Source organism: Mangifera indica, chromosome 19, assembly GCF_011075055.1.
Source record: "Mangifera indica cultivar Alphonso chromosome 19, CATAS_Mindica_2.1, whole genome shotgun sequence".
NCBI classification, from domain to species: Eukaryota; Viridiplantae; Streptophyta; class Magnoliopsida; order Sapindales; family Anacardiaceae; genus Mangifera; species Mangifera indica.
This window is the reverse complement of record NC_058155.1, coordinates 5,892,757-5,909,284: the sequence shown is the minus strand read 5'-3', so window position 1 is coordinate 5,909,284 and position 16,528 is coordinate 5,892,757. Positions and strand designations below refer to the sequence as shown.

The 16,528-nt window shown below is 30.8% G+C and overlaps 3 protein-coding genes and 1 pseudogene across 3 annotated transcripts; all 4 read right to left on the bottom strand.

Moving 5' to 3' along the window:
• Positions 1 to 2,419: 2,419 nt before the first annotated feature.
• LOC123202852 lies at positions 2,420 to 2,971 on the bottom strand. The gene has a single exon (XM_044619002.1). The coding sequence runs from the start codon at positions 2,969 to 2,971 to the stop codon at positions 2,420 to 2,422; it is 552 nt and encodes a 183-aa protein (XP_044474937.1).
• Positions 2,972 to 3,941: 970 nt separating this feature from the next.
• LOC123202851 lies at positions 3,942 to 8,312 on the bottom strand (annotated as a pseudogene).
• On the bottom strand, positions 8,312 to 9,298 carry LOC123203181. Its single transcript, XM_044619399.1, has 2 exons — positions 9,025 to 9,298; positions 8,312 to 8,785 (listed from the first exon to the last, which is right to left on the bottom strand). Exons 1-2 carry the CDS (start codon positions 9,154 to 9,156, stop codon positions 8,402 to 8,404), a joined length of 516 nt encoding a protein of 171 aa, XP_044475334.1. The 5' UTR covers positions 9,157 to 9,298; the 3' UTR covers positions 8,312 to 8,401.
• Positions 9,299 to 15,576: 6,278 nt separating this feature from the next.
• On the bottom strand, positions 15,577 to 16,323 carry LOC123203178. Its single transcript, XM_044619394.1, has one exon. It carries the CDS (start codon positions 16,282 to 16,284, stop codon positions 15,670 to 15,672), a length of 615 nt encoding a protein of 204 aa, XP_044475329.1. The 5' UTR covers positions 16,285 to 16,323; the 3' UTR covers positions 15,577 to 15,669.
• Positions 16,324 to 16,528: the final 205 nt, after the last annotated feature.

Genomic DNA, 16,528 nt, shown 5'->3' with positions numbered 1-16,528 from the left:
AGTGAGAAGAGAGAGATTTGGAGTGCTTCTTTCGGTAAGTAGAAAAAGATTTTTGGCTAGTAGCTAATTAAGGAAGAAAAGGCTTTATCTATAATGAATCGTTTAGTTGTTAGAGTCCAAGTAAGTAGGAAGACTTTATTTATATTTTTGTAAAATGTGATGCTAATTTGATCCTTGGATGATATTTAATGGTTTGGTAAATCAAGAAAGGGTATATGGCTAATTGCCAAAATAAAAAGAACGTATGGATTTTGTGTGAATGATTATGCACATATGGGTATAAAGAATTATGTATTATGTTGTAAATCCATTATGTTGAATGTTGTGGTATTTTTTGGTGATTTTATCTATTTAAATTGATCATGAGCAATTATATAAATTAAGAGGTTAAAGCCTATAGTGAGTTATAAGATGGATATGGGAAGTTTGATCAAATCCGATTGGTTATGTATATAGTTTGTGTGATAAATGTGTTGTTTTGATATTTTTGTATTTAAGACTTATTTTATGCATCATAGGACCTTAGAGACCTAATGAATGTTTGTTCAAATGACACTTTGGATCTATACAACAAATCAACAAAATGGTATTAAGATAGAGAAATACTCAAATATACAATAAGATTTCTCTATCTTAGGGTTAAAATAGATAAACAATCAAATAGAATTCACATAAATTCAATCGACTGAATAACCTTGAGTTTATGTACTTAGAGTCAAAGATATCTTGATCAATAAAAGACTCAAATGCCCTAAAAAAATTACATATTAAGACATTTAAAACACATCAATAATCTAATTAACCAAATCACATTTTTACTACTGAATAATAAAATAAAATATTTAAATAAAAAGTAGTATAAGTAATTACAATTATATACAATCTATAAAGATTTCAACTATTGTTAATATTATCTTTTAACATTTCTATAATTTATCAATAAAACTATGTGTACACACTTTAGCTATACAATTTAGGTACATAAATGATGTGTTATCATATGATTGAATTTGAATTAAGGAGAAAATAACACTTAATCACATGATAACACATCATTTATGTATTCAAATTGTGTATACATAACATTGCTCATAATTCATCTCTAACAAATTTTATTAAAGTAACATTTCTCCAAAACATTTAAATCAATTCGTGTCATATCGAGTTACTTTCGTGTGAACCCTAACACTACCTGATTTAATTTTGAGTAATATTGAGTTGACTCGAAATAAATTTCATGTTAGAAAAACTTAACCCTAACTCAATTTTTTTCATGTCATGTCTTGTCAAGTTAACAAATCGTATTGAAAATTGTCAACTTTAGTTTTCAGTGTATCATGTATTTGACTTTCAATAATTAACAATGAAGACTCTATTTTCATGTATTTGGGACATCTTTTGAACCTTTTTCACATTTAGTATTAATAAAGGGTATTTTAGTAATTTTACTAATAAAAATTATTTCATATTTTTATTTCTAATTTTATTTAAACGAAGGCTCGATTGATGAAATGCTAGTAATACTTTCCCCTGGAGGATAAGACTTTTAGAAGGGGTGTTATGACATCCAATAAGCACAATCGACCGTGCGGTTTCGTGGTGAAAACCATGATTCGCAATCTTTGGAAATTGCCTTATCCAAAATTCAAATTTGATGAATGCTTGTGCATCTCAACATGCACGAGTGTCCCTCTGCTTTACAGGACAACAAGCGTGTACTCTTATATGCACATGCATGGGCATACATCCTTGTGTTATATGGTTGTATATGGGTCTAAATACATATAACAATAAAACTATATATATTCATTTTAAGTACACATTTGATATATATCATCAAGTAATTGAGTTATTTTGAATTAAGAATAAAGTAATATTTAATCACATGTTGATATATCATGTGTGTCCTCATTTATGTATACAAAAATAGGTACGCATAACATTGCTCTACATATATTATCAATTAGAATAATGTGAAAAGGACAAAATTACCCTTGATTGTGCCTGTGGGTATCACACATTATTTATCATGTCATTTTAATTTAAACAATTAATTAAGAATAAAAAACATTTTCGCTACATTATGTAATTAATCAGAAATATCTTTTGCATCATACAATCTCATCCAACTAATTGAAGAATAATTTATCGAGGGAATTGATCTGGATAAAACTAATTGATTAATCTTTCACCTTGTCTAATCTATATAACTATTGAAAATAGACATAAATACCCTCTGATGCCACCATATTAATAAAATTAGATCATTTGATTCAAACAGATAACATCAGTAATTATTCCCAAAAAAAGAAGAAAACTTTCCCGTATGTAATGTAACCATGCCATAGAATATTATTTATACCAATTAATTCAGCGCATCTTATTGGTAAACGTATAACCGATGTCACTATAAATCATCTTATTGGTAACCGTCTTTAGATTGAAATCCCCCAGACTTCAGTTTGTCTGCACAGTAAGATGCACCATCAGAAGCAACTTTTGCATCATAATTTGCAGTCATAGGATCTACATCCAAGTCGGTTAAAGCACTTTTGAATGAATTCACGGTGTACTGATACTGTGAAATGCAGAACTCGTGTGCCGATTTCAGTCTCGGTGAAGATTTTTCCTTCTTTGCCATTGCATCAATGTATTTTAGGCTGCTTGTGGAATTAGATACAGGTACAGCCAAGTTTAGCGCTATCTTAGCCAGCAATTTCACGTTTGTTGTAGACAAGGCTTTAGGATCTAATGCGAGAGCGGCTACACAATCCTTGTAACTACATTGGGTCGTTTCTTCGCAAACACTATTGACTAAACTGGATGGACCGTCGTTGCTTGATGTCGAGAGAGCAAGTGTTGGCGAAGGAGAGTGAAGAAGTAAGACGAAAGAAATGGAAAATATTTGTGATATGATCGTCAATAGAGGATAATTCTGATGAAAAGTCGTTGAAGTTCTGGGTGCATTCATGGTTAATTGCTAGTTGTTGCTTGAGTTAAAGGGCTAATGGATGTAGTGCTTAATTTAATGCAGAACGAAAGAAATATGAGAGTGAATAAAGTTTTGGGTGGTAGTTAAAAGGTATTGAGAACTTGCTACAAAATGCCATTATGAAAAGGCCAAAAAGATTTGTTCCCACCCAAGGTATTGAAGTTTTGGGTGCAGACATGGTTATAGAAGTAAATATACAAGTAAATGAAACTTTGGGTTGTATTTAAAAGGTATTGAGAACTTGCTACAAAAGGGCAATATCAAAAAATAACAAATTAGGTTTATTGACTCTTTAATGCAGAATCCTATAAATATGGAAGTCAGTAGAGTTTTCAGTTGTACTTAGAAGGTTTTGAGAACTTGCTTTATAATGTCGTTATGAAATAATAGCAAAGGACAATAATTTGCTAATTTTTAATTACCAAAATAACATCTTGTAATCTAGGTTTTTTTTTAATGGATACAGATTTATAATTGATAACTATATATTAAGAAAAAAAAGATAAATAACCTCTTTTTTATCTATAAATATTTTTAAAAATTGGATTTTTTTTTTTAGGTAATGAAAAAATCCAACTTAAATCCTAAGTAAAACTATAAGTCTAGTGACTAGTTTTATAACAATTAAATCAGATAAAACAAAAATTTGATTTTGAAATATAATTAAAAAAAGTTTGAACTCAAACTTTACAAATAAAGCCTCCTCTAAATACAATGACTATTGTATCCCTACCGTTAAGAAATTTTATTAAGTAATGTTATGTTTATATATTTTTGGTATATCTATTTTTGGTATATATATATTTATGTGTACATCATATGATTGAATGATTTTAAATTTATAATAAAATAATACTAATTACATAATGATTTATATAAATATGTATATATTTATATATCAAAAAATGATACACATAGTATTATTCTAATAAAAAACAATTTGGCTGTATTGATGCAATCACATATATCTTCTAAATTATTATGTATGCCAATATTCATATTGTGAATATATATATCTTTCTCTTAGGCTTTTTCTTTCCCTTCCCCTTGTTTTCAATCTTCTGAGAATTTTCTGGCCACTGGGAATCAGAGGCTAGATGAACTTGCAATGCCTCCTTACTGTCCTTATCCAATTTCTCTTCTGATCCCGCCTCTGTTGCCTTGCCTTTAGTACTCCTATTCTGCTGCAAGAATAGTTTATTCAAGTGAACATCCAACTGTAAAATCACAACAAAAAAAAAAAAAAAACTAAATCTAATCTTATTACTTCATACTGCATTCAACAGATGTGAAAAAAGAAATGAAATTACCTCAACTGCTGGGGCATTCAACAAAATGCTCTTTTCATCATCTGCATCTTCCTGTTGCCAGAATTCTGTGAAACAAAACTGACCATTCAATATCAATAAATATTTAAAATATAAAATAACAATTTGTTCTTATATAACCAGAAAGACTGACAGACTTGGCCATTTGTACCATAAGGTAATCAAATTCAGAAATGCGAAATCTTAGCTTTGGTTGCTAGTTTTTCTGCTTACCATTTCGCTTGTTCTTTCTCTTAGGCTTTTTCTTTCCCTTCCCCTCGTTTTCAATCTTCTGAGAATTTTCTGGCCACTGGGAACCAGAGGCTAGATGAACTTGCAATGCCTCCTTACTGTCCTTATCCAATTTCTCTTCTGAACCCGCCTCTGTTGCCTTGCCTTTAGTACTCCTGTTCTGCTGCAAGAATAGGTTATTCAAGTGAACATCCAAGTGAAATCAGCGTCACTGACAAATATAAGCACTAACCATGGTAGGAAAAATTGATTGGCAAAGCAAGTATAGCTAAGGAAACAATATACCTTCCACTTTTGATTGTTGAAAAGTATACTGTCAGCATTCAGCAATTCATCCAATTCATTAAGCTCCTTTTTGGCCTCTAATATAGCTTTGGCCAAATCCTTATCTTCATCAGCATTAAAGAAACAACAGCGGTCCTTAGCATCATTGATTAAGATTTTCCAAACAGATTCACCATGAGTTAAGGTTCTTTCATTCCCTAAAATCCATAAACAGTGCCTAGAGGGTATCAAAGGGACCGTAGTTATTCACTATAGTTACTAAAATGAACAAAACACAATGTACAATATTTACATGAATACCTGGCCCTTGTAAGTGCAACATTGATTCTCTGTGGCTTCGACAAGAATCCAATGGATCCCCTTTCGTTGCTTCTCACAGTGGAAATTATAATAATGTCCTCCTCACCACCTTGAAACCCATCAATTGACTTCACATTTACAGTAAAGTCATCAGAGTCATCATACTTGCCTCCAAGTTTTTTTTAATTGCTTGTACTTGAGCACTGTAAGGTGAGACTATGCCAATGCTCAGCTTCTGTTTTGAGTCATTCCAATCTGCATATTATGAATTACCATGGATATAATAAGGAGATTCAATAGAAGTATGTTTGGAATTTGTTCAAGTTGAAACAATTCATGTCATTTATATAATGATTTCATTATTTAATTTAACTCTTTCTCTTCAATCATGTTTAACAAGTGATGCATAATACAGATTAGTACATGCATGAGATATTAGCCAATAAAAATTTGACAGTATATAGCATTAGATATTAACAAGAAATCCGCACTTTTAGATTTCCATTTGCATAATTGAAATAAAAGGCCATGTAAATGTATAAATTATTCTCAAAAAAGCTAGTTTCATTAATTGCCTGCTATAGAAAGGTAGGTTAAGCCTCTGGGACATACAGTCATCAATCAAAATGCTGACAATATAGAGCTAATGTTTTGTTTCTCCAAGTGGAATATCAGAATTTAAATGAACGATATGCTATAGAGTAAGCTAAGAGATGACAAAATAAAAACTAATTTATTTTTTAAATGGTAATATAAACATAAGACTCCAACAACACATACCTTTGTACAGGTTCTGCAATATTTTCATCACAACAGCTACCTCAACCATATTTCTCCAGCTACGGCCAATGAACTCTTCTCTCCCTTCAAGAATATTGATGAAAGAATATGGACGGAATATTGGAGATCTTGGCAAAAAGACATTTTTGTTGATTTTTCTGTTAACATTAGGAGAATCCCAAATCTGGTTGTTATAAAAATATGAATTTGGGAAGTAGCTAATTGAGGGGTGCATCCGATACTGTGTATTGAGCAGGTGTTTAGAGCAACCCAATGAGCTCAGCCTCTCAAATAAGCTTCTCCCGAAGGAAGCTTCATCAGAAACCTGAAAAAAAAAAAAAGCCAAACAAAGGAACTTAAAAAGTAAAGCAAAGGCCAAATACAAAAAAGTCACCAGAACTGTTGAAATAACATAAACCATACCTTGCTTTTAACCGTTGCTGGCAATTGGCACTCATCCCCAATGAGAATAGTATGATTTAAGCCCAACAGTTGCAGGGCTATTGTCGACTCACTTTCTTTTAGTTGTGCCGCTTCATCAATGACCAGAACGTTCAGTGGTTCCATGGCCACTGAATGCAGCTTAAATGAACTAGAAGCAGTGCAAAATATTACAGAATCTGTTTTAAAGCAGAAATCTTTTAATGAATCTATGTTCATACCCCTTGCAAACTTAAGTTCACTAAAGGAATCCTGAAGATTTCTTAAAACTGTATGGCATTCACCTCTTCTTTTCTGCAACAAGTAATTTCTATGCCCAGGTGATGAAAAAAACTCTTCAGCTACTGAATGTGAAAAGAGCTCTTGTAGCTCGTCAGAAACTACATCTTTTTGAAACAGCAAAGTTTCGACAGAATCAAGTAAACTGATAAGATCTATCATATTTTGAAAATTACTTTCCAAAATGAAACGTTTGGGTATGTAAGTGCAGAAGATAAATAAACAATTCCTAAGAGGAGTGGCAGTATGTTTAAATCTATCTCTCACAAATTCAAGAAATGATTTCAACTCCTCATTGTCACCTTCCATTTCCATATTCCTGTAATTCTCTTTGACTTCATTTTTGTCAATACTTTCTCTCTTCTTTATCAATTTATTCTCCAAGAAAATGTGATACTGAGAAACACAATCTTCAAGTAAATCCATCATGGATGAGAAGCAATGCCTCCAGCCAGTCAGCGTACCAAAACACTCTGAAAGCATTTTAACGCGATAATCCAAATATATTTCTTCGATTTCTTGACCAACTTTGAGTCTCTCCTTACTCCCAAACAAGAGAATATCTCCAAGAGGAAGCAACAGAGTCTCACTTCCATAGTCATCAGTTTTAATCGATTCTTTCAGCAGCTTCAGAACACGAGAAGCAACTTCTGTAATTGCAACATTCGTCGGGTCACAAGTAAGGGTTCTGCATTTTGTTTTTAACAATGTAAAGAGAAGCATACTAACAGCTTTAGTTTTCCCTGTTCCAGGGGGGGACCCCATATAAGTTGCACAGAGGACTTGTGATCACAACGCACTCCATCAAGACAGGCAAGAACTGCATTCAATTGCGAATCATTCAATGTTGATGATAAACCACTACCAAATTTCTCATATAAGATGCCTCCATTCAGTTCAGAACAGACTTGGCAACTTTCCTCCAACTGTCGTGCAACATGCAAGTCTCAATCAAAAACTACACAATGTATGTCAGCAAGCAAAGTAGCCGGGAAACTTTCAATGGAGTGTGTTTCCACGTTTCGAAACCGTTTCCATTTCCGAAACTCTCCAAAACTTGTAGGAAACGTTTCAGGTGATTTTGAAATTTTTAAAAAATTTTGAAACACGTTTCTTTTAGAAGAAAAATCGTGAAATCGATTAAACACATATTTTTGTATTTTCAAATTGAAAATATCGTTAAATCTCATATTGAATTCATCTCTTCTTTACTCTTCGATGTGTTACTCATCTCTTCCCCAACATATCATATAAATTACTGTGTATTATTGTTTTTTTCTTAAATATCTACATGTGTTTGCTCCAGAACAATTTACGATATGTTCTATGATTTTATTTTATAGTATTTTTTCTCTTCATTTTTTTTTATTATTTATTTTTATATTATACAAGTTTATGTATTTTTGTTATACAAAATTTAGTATTTATAAAAATACCTTTATATTTTTCTTGTTTATAAGTTTTTTCACGTTTCCATTTCCTATCTTTTTTAAAAAATACGTTTTCACGTTTCTGTTTCCGCGTTTTCACGTTTCTCCATTTTCGTTTCCATGCTACATAGTCAGCAAGAATAAGTATAGTATAAGTAAATCATCTTCAGAAAACTTACCACAGAATTCCTGCATAAAACTTTGTTGATAATCTTCAAATTTCCATACATTTTCAAGGATTTCCATATTCTTCTGTTAGGTGTAATATTTGTCAAGAAAATCACAAACAATGATTTCTCCCCATCAAACTGTTGGATGCTTTTTGAAGCCTTCACTTAAAAGTAAGTAGAAGTGGTATCGTTATCATTTTCATCATCATCCCCTGCGATTTTCATGACTGATAGAAAAGACCACATTTTACCAACCCTCTCCAAGTCGGAAATAGTTTCAGGCTTCGCATCTGCTAAAATTAAAATATCCCCTGGCAAAGTTTTATAAGGCTCTTTACCATTGTTACTGAACCTGTTCCTCCAGTAATCAATCTTAACATCATGTAACTCAGGTCCATGGGGCCTAAAAACATCCACATTAGCATAAGGTGCGCTTGAAATGGTCTCCATGGGTGAAAACAGTTGTGCTCGTGTTTCTTCCAACAAAGGATAAACAAATGATTCGAAATACTGAGTGACAGACTCAAATGATTCAGGAATTTTTTCCACCTGAAAGGAATAAAACAATTACTCAATTCAGAAATAAAATATCAATTAAACTATTTTTAGCTAGCATGAACTTGAACAATAAGATGAAAGCCCTAGAAAGTAAAGAGATGTCTCATCTAAAGCTTGTTGCTGAATGAGATCAACCGTTGCCAAAAAAAAAAAAAAGGAAACAAACTACAAATATTTCTTTATTAAAATTTGTTAGTTTCTGAAAATGAAGAAGGGTAAAGAAAGCAAACCTTATGACTGAAAAGATTTTCATTACAAATGTCATCAAGAGACCAAGAAAAGAGAGTATTAATGAAGCCATCGTCATGATTTTGAACTCCTCTCTTCTTGCTGCTACTACTACCTTCACCTTCAATCATCATATCCACTGATCCTTCTTCTGAGAATTGCACAGTCAAATGAAGTAGCTTTACTAATGAGAGGCAACTAGCTTACTTCAGTAGGAAGAAAACACCATGCAAATGCAATGAAGAAACAAGGAATCTATAGTACTTCCACTTGAAAAGCTGCTAGCACATTTAACATTGTGTTTTGTTTGGCATATCATATAACACCTTGAAATGCTTTTTAAAAGCATATTAAAGAGCCCAAAAGTCATTCGCTCATTTATTCCATTCCCATTCGGCCGTTTGGTGTCTCAAGGAAGAAAAGAAAAGTCTTCAGTCTCCTCTTCATGACGTCGCTCCCCTTCTCAAACAAGTTGTCATCACTGTACGACAACATCTAAGTTTCTTGTGTGGTTTGAAAAAGAGTTTAAAATGTGATCACATTCTTTTAAAAGTCAAATAAAAAACGGGACTTTTTATAAAGAGAAAAAGGAGAAACGACTTTAACGCGTGGGTAATTTTGTTTGTGTTGATCCCAGTCCTCACAGAACTCAGATGTTTCGCGTCTTTTCACTGTTGTCAACTGCCTGTACTAATTTTCTTAGTAGCAAGAAACTTTATTCGCAGCCCATGAATGTACATTCAAAATAAATATTAATATATGTTTACCAATGATATGTTAAGTGATTAAACATAAATTTATTTCTAATAAAATCATAGTTATCATATAAATTAATATCCATTCTTAGTGCATATTATTTTATTGAGAGAAAAAAAAAACATTTAATGTCACCCTAATGATCTCCATTATAATTTGATGAGATATTATACCTACTAAGGTGGGTGAAAGGAAGCCTGATTGCTAGGATTTTATAGGGGTTATTAATTAAATATTTATATTTGAGGGAAATTTTATGAAAATAATTAACAAATCTAATTTTATGACTGTCATTGATATAAATATGAATATGAATATGAACTTCAATTGTGTTATCTCTAAAGTTATGATGATTTTGTGTTGTTGTGTTGGTTTATTATTAATATTTATATTATTGAAGGTTTAGGGGTGGTTAAAAGTGGTATGATGTGTTATATATAAGTTTATAAACATTTTGATTCTATCGACATGCTTTAGAGAGTTGTTTCCATATTTATATCAATGACAGTCAATTGTTGATATAAATGTGGTATAATGTGTTACACACAAGTTTCCATACACGGCTACCAAGTATGTGTGTAATGGATGTACTATCAAAGTTGAATAAGCTAGTGATACATCATAAGTTATGGTGGTAACAAGTACTAGTGTATGGTGGCATGGCCAACATGGTGGGTCATGCCTTTATGGACTTTTTTGTGGGCTAGTTTGCCAAAATTATCAACCCATGAAAATTTATTTTTTTTAGTAGAATTATCTGGTAAGTAGGATTCTCTCAACCCCTTATATGGATATGTGATTGTTGTGGACTAAAGGATTTACCCATTGCCATTAGTTGATAAAAGATTTGATGGGAATCAAGGATTATTAAATTGATCCTTGTCATTGTTGCTTAATGAATGTTATGTATTGCAAATACGATGGTGATAGGATTCAGTTTGTTAATCATGTGTTTTAAAGGATTATGCGAAAGTTTTTATATATGTATGTTAGAAATGATTTGGACTACAGTAAGCATCTCCTAAGCATTCAAGTTAGTTCAAGTTAATTTAGATTTTTTTTGTGTCAACCCTAAGATGACTTTATATTGTTTTGAGTCTTGTCAGGTTGACCCGAATTCGCATTCATGTAAAAAAAAAACTCAACCCTAATATGATGTTTTTCATATTATGTCAAGTTAGATTAACAGGTTGTATTAAAATTGTCAACTTTAATATTAATACTATTATAATATTTGGACAATATGACACAATACCTTTTTGACAATTAAAACTAATGGATGATTTTGACAAATGGGTGGAAAATAGCTTTTTCAAACTTAAATGGTAGGAATTGTCATTTCATTGAACCTTGAGAGGGACATAGTCATTTGCCATTAATAATTTACCATTAATAAATTTTAACATTTGGGCAAAATTTTCAAATGTTTTGTATTCTTTGTTATCTTTCTAAATATCTATAATATATTTTGAATAATACTACTCATCCTAAAAAGCATTTGAAAAGTTCAAATCTCAAATGATGTGCAACTATCTGTGACATTTATATATAAATAATTAAAAACAAGAGTAATACTATCCATCTCAAATTTTCATGCCCAAATGATGTATCACTTATGAGAGCTATTATATTTTGTTTAAAAGATGATATACATATGGTGACACGTTATTTATAATATAATAAAATGAGATTATGCTCAAAATCTTATATTTATATATTTTCTTATGCAATGAAATATATTATAAAATGTTATTTTCAAATTAAAATTTGTTTCAAGTCTTTCTTGGTTGAAGCCTCGTTGAAACAAATGGATTTGCATATTACATGAGACAAAAGATTTTCCCTCAAAGAATTTTGAGACGAAAGATATGAGATAAGCTTTTTATGTTATCGAAATAGAAATATCTAGAAAAATATCATAAGAAATTATAAGTCTACTTTAGAAACTATATATAAGTACAATTCACAAAATTTTCTATGAGTAAATGTTCAACCGTGGTTGTTTCCTTAAAGAAAGGTGATAAATTCAATCTCATGCAATGTCCAAAAAATGAATTAGAATCAAATAAAAAAAATGGAATCAATTCCTAATGCCTTTGGAGGTTTAATGTATCTATAGACTTGTACAAGATCGAATATAGCTTTTGAAGTGGGAATGTTGGGCACATATCAAAGTAATCATGGAATTGATCATGGGAAGGCTACAATTAACACTCTTAGGTATATCTCAAGGGCAAGATGGTCTTTTTACATGTATTCATGGATATATTTATTTGAGACATAAGTTAAGAGTATGAACATATGTTTATTTTGAAATTTTAAGTAGGTGAACGTTTGCGCATGAATGATGCATGTCTATTCATTTGATTCATCGCATGACCATGCATGCTTAATATGCATACCCATGCAGTCAGTTATCTTATGAGAGTTTATAAAAGGTATATAGGGGATTTTGAGATCATTATCCCATAAATCTTCAAGTTCCTCTTATATAGTTTTCTTGCCAAGTGAGAAGAGAGAGATCTGATGTGCTTCTTTCGACAAGCAGAAAAGGATTTTTGGCTATTAGCTAATTAAGGAAAAGAAGGCTTTATCGGTAATGAATCATCTAGTTATTAAAGTCCAAGTAAGTAGGATTACTTGATTTCTATTTTTGTAAAATGTAGTGCTGATATGATCCTTGGATGATATTTCATGGTTTGGTAGACTGAGAAAGAGTAGATGGTTAATTTCCAAAAATAGAAAATTACCAAAACAAAAAAGAGTATATGGATTTATGTGAATGTTTATGCACATATGGGTATAAAGAATTAAGTATTATGTTGGTAATCCATTATGTTGAATGTTGTGATACTTTTGGCGATTTTATCTATTTAAATTGAACATGAACAATTACATAAGTTAAGAGGTTAAAGTCTGTAGTGAGTTATAAGATGGATGTGGGAAGTTTGATCAAATTTGATTGGTTATGTACATAGTTTGTGTGATAAATGTGTTGTTTTGGTATGTTGTATTTAAAACTTATTTTATGCATCATAGATGTTGGAGACCCAATGAATGTATGTTCAAAAGACACTTGGATCTATACAACAAAATCAACAAAGAAGTGTTAAGATAAAGAAATACTCAAGTGTACAACAACTTTTCTCTATCTTAGGGTTAAAATAGATGAACAGTTAAATAGAATTCAGTTGATTGAATAACCTTGAGTTTATATGCTTAAGTGTTAAACATATCTTAATCAGAAAAAGACTCAAATGCTCATTTTAGGGAAAATTACAGAACTGACGTGTAGTAAAAAACTTTAAGACACATATGTCTTACATTATGTGTTGTATCAGCATAATGATTATAGAAAATGGATAAAAGATTATGTACGAGATTAATAAAGCAAATAATAATACGATAAATTAAGGAGAAAGAACGTGCACAATTTATCTCCATTAACTTAAAACCAAGACTATGTCAAACAAGGGCAATATTACCACTTTATTTAGTTTATCAAACTTTCTTTAAAAATAAAAATAAAAAGGTAAAAGATAAACAATGCACAAATACAAAGCTCAATACGATACATATGCATTTTATTTAATACAACCTTGTCGGAACAAGGGGATTTAGTAAACAAAAAGAAACTACATGACATTATTGGGACCATGGAAGACAAGTATGATTACCAACCACTGGAATCACACAAGCAAGATTATATTGTAAAGTAATATTCCATTTGCATTGTCTGCAGTCATCTATGTTCCAGTTGAAGATCTTGACGTTATGGTTCTGACTAGAAAATAGAAAACTGCAATACAACTTAGTTGGTGGATAAAACCCATCTCAAAAATGATCATTCATAGTCTCACCTTTAGCAAAAATGTTATGAATGAGCAATGGATGGCACACCTCAGAAACGAGTTTGCAATCTGCGATAATGCTCTCACCAGTAGTTTCCAAACCATTAAGGACACTTAAAGTTCTGCTAGGTCTATGGAAAAAAGCAGCATCACACATAATCATGTATGGAAGTAACAGAATCATGAACAAGCTAAGCCTGTTGAATGAATTCATGCTTGTTACTGATTATTACAAAGGGCAAAATCTGCAAGAATTTAGAGATGAATTTTGATCTTATTGAGGTTAACAGAAAATGAAATAGTGAATTTAAAGTCTACAAAACAGAACCTTATAACAATGTTATGTCCATCTATAGTAATTTATTGATGTTTATTTGACCATGGACTGACCTTTTGCTGGCAGAAGCCTTGGCCTTCAATTTTTTTTTAAATTTTTTAATTAATTAATTTTTTTATATAAACTCATTCAATTTTTCTTCATTTTCACTTTCATTTACAAATCTCTTAATCTCAATTATTTTATTATATTTTCAATCTTATTTTCTCTCATCAATTCTCTTTCAAAAAATATATGAATTCATAAATAATAATTCTTTGTGTTTATAATTTTATTTTTATTTTTATTTTATTATTATAAAATATTATAAATGGATCAAGTATCAAATGAATTTAATCAATTTGAATATTATCATAGTATATATTTATTTATGTTTTATAATTTATACAATATGTAAATTAATTTATTTATACTATGTACAATTTATGGTAAATTTTAATGGAAAATAATTGTATGCGTAATTAGGCATTGGGCTTCCCCTTTAGTCAAGGCCATTATCGAATCCAAAACTAATTTTCTATAGTCTTTGTTGTCTTTTCTAACCATAAATAATATGACCTTGAGATGTAAAGTAAATTACTATTTATCTCAAATTTTATGTCTCCAATGATGTATCATACAATGTTTTTAGGCTTAAATTGGGTTTTGACCCAAATAAATGGTTGGTCTCTAAGTTGATTGAATCGGCCAACCAAATACATCAACATAATATAATTAATATTTTAAAATATGTTTTAGCTATATTAATGTCAACATGACGCTTAGATAATTTGATTTAACGACTAAATCACAATTTGATATGATTCACACGATTAACCTCAGGTTAATTTAATTTGATGGCTACAAAAAGATTTAATCATGTCCCAAGTTTGATTTATCACTGATTTAATCAAACTGATCAGTTTAATCTGATTTTTAAAATATTAGTATCATGTATAAACATTGTTATATTTTGTTACATAATATACGTATAATAACAAATTTTTTATGTGATCTTTTGAATATTTTTTGGATAAACAGGACTAAGCATTTTTTTGGTCAAAGTCATGTACTTACATATCTCCTTTTGTATTGAAATACTATTATGGAATGTTATTTTTGAAATTAAAATTGTATCGATTCTTTCTTTGTTTAAGATATGTTGTAACAAGGAGATTTGCAAAATTTTCACATTAGAAAAAAACACTTTAACAACTAATTCCACCCACTATCAATAAACTCAGCTTAAATCCAAAAATCCCTTATATCTTGCAAAAAAGACAAACAGACAACTCTGAAATAGGTATTAATTAAAATACATGCCACAAAATGCTCACTAGATGCCAGCAGTGGGTCTTCTATTCTTAATATAAAAAATTGATGTAATCACGTATATGTATACCAATATTCATATTGTGAATATATATATATATATTATGGAATTATTCATTTATATACCAAATTAATAAAATTAAATTATCCACATTCTGTATTCAAATAAACAATTTGAAAATTTGTTCCCTGTAAGGGACGTTGATAATACAACCATTCAACCATGAAGTGTTTAGTCCATGATTGAATAATCGTTGTAGCAACCTCCAGTACAAAAACAGTAATTTTTAGAATCAAACAGCAAAGGATTTTTGGCATTACATAATCAAACCAAACTTTCCAAGAAAATAAGTTCATTATTCATCAAATACGGATTAAACAAATCAATGAATTCAGATCATCTTATTGGTAATAGTACCTCCAATGTCGCTATAAATGCTCACATAATTATTTCTAGTCCTAATTGAATCCACATCTTGAGATTGAAACCCTTCAGATTTCAGCTTGTCTGCACAGTTATATGCACCATCATAAGCAACTAGAGCATCATAATTTGCGTACAAAGGATCTACTTCCAAGTCGCCCAAAGAAGCTTTGAATGCATTCACAGTATATTCATACTCTGAAACGCAGTACTCAAGTGCCAATTTCAGTCTTGGTGAAGATCTTTCCTTCTTTGCCATCGCATCTATGTATATTAAGCTGCTTGTGGTATTAGATACAGCCAAGTTTAGCGCGATCTGCGCCAACAATTTCACGTTTGTTGCAGACAAGGCTTTAGGATCCAATGCGAGAGCGGCTACACAATTTTTGTAACTACAGTGGGTCGTTTCTTTGCAAACGCTGTTGACTAAACTGGATGGACCGTCGTTGCTTGATGTCGAGAAAGCAAGTGTTGGCGAAGGAGAGTGAAGAAGTAAGACGAAAGAAATGGAAAATATTTGTGATATGATGGTCAATAGAGGATAATTCTGATGAAAAGTCATTGAAGTTCTGGGTGCATTCATGGTTAATTGCTAGTTGTTGCTTGAGTTAAAGGGCTAATGGATGTAGGGCTACATAATGTCTTTATGTAAATATAAAAATTAGATGTCTTGACTCTTTAATGCAGAATCCAAGAATATATAGAAATAAATAGATATTTGGGTTGTATTTAGAAGGTTTTGATAACTTACTTTATGATGTCAATATAAAATAATAATAAAGGAAAATATATTTTAAAAAATTGCCATAATTTGCTAATATTTAATT

Excerpts from the sequence above, each read along its gene's own strand:
- LOC123202852 (XM_044619002.1), bottom strand. The coding sequence starts at position 2,971 with ATGAATGCACCCAGAACTTCAACGACTTTTCATCAGAATTATCCTCTA.
- LOC123203181 (XM_044619399.1), bottom strand. The coding sequence starts at position 9,156 with ATGATGATTGAAGGTGAAGGTAGTAGTAGCAGCAAGAAGAGAGGAGTT. Across the intron at positions 8,786-9,024 it reads AAAATCTTTTCAGTCATAAG|GTGGAAAAAATTCCTGAATC; the intron begins GTTTGCTTTCTT and ends TATTCCTTTCAG.
- LOC123203178 (XM_044619394.1), bottom strand. The coding sequence starts at position 16,284 with ATGAATGCACCCAGAACTTCAATGACTTTTCATCAGAATTATCCTCTA.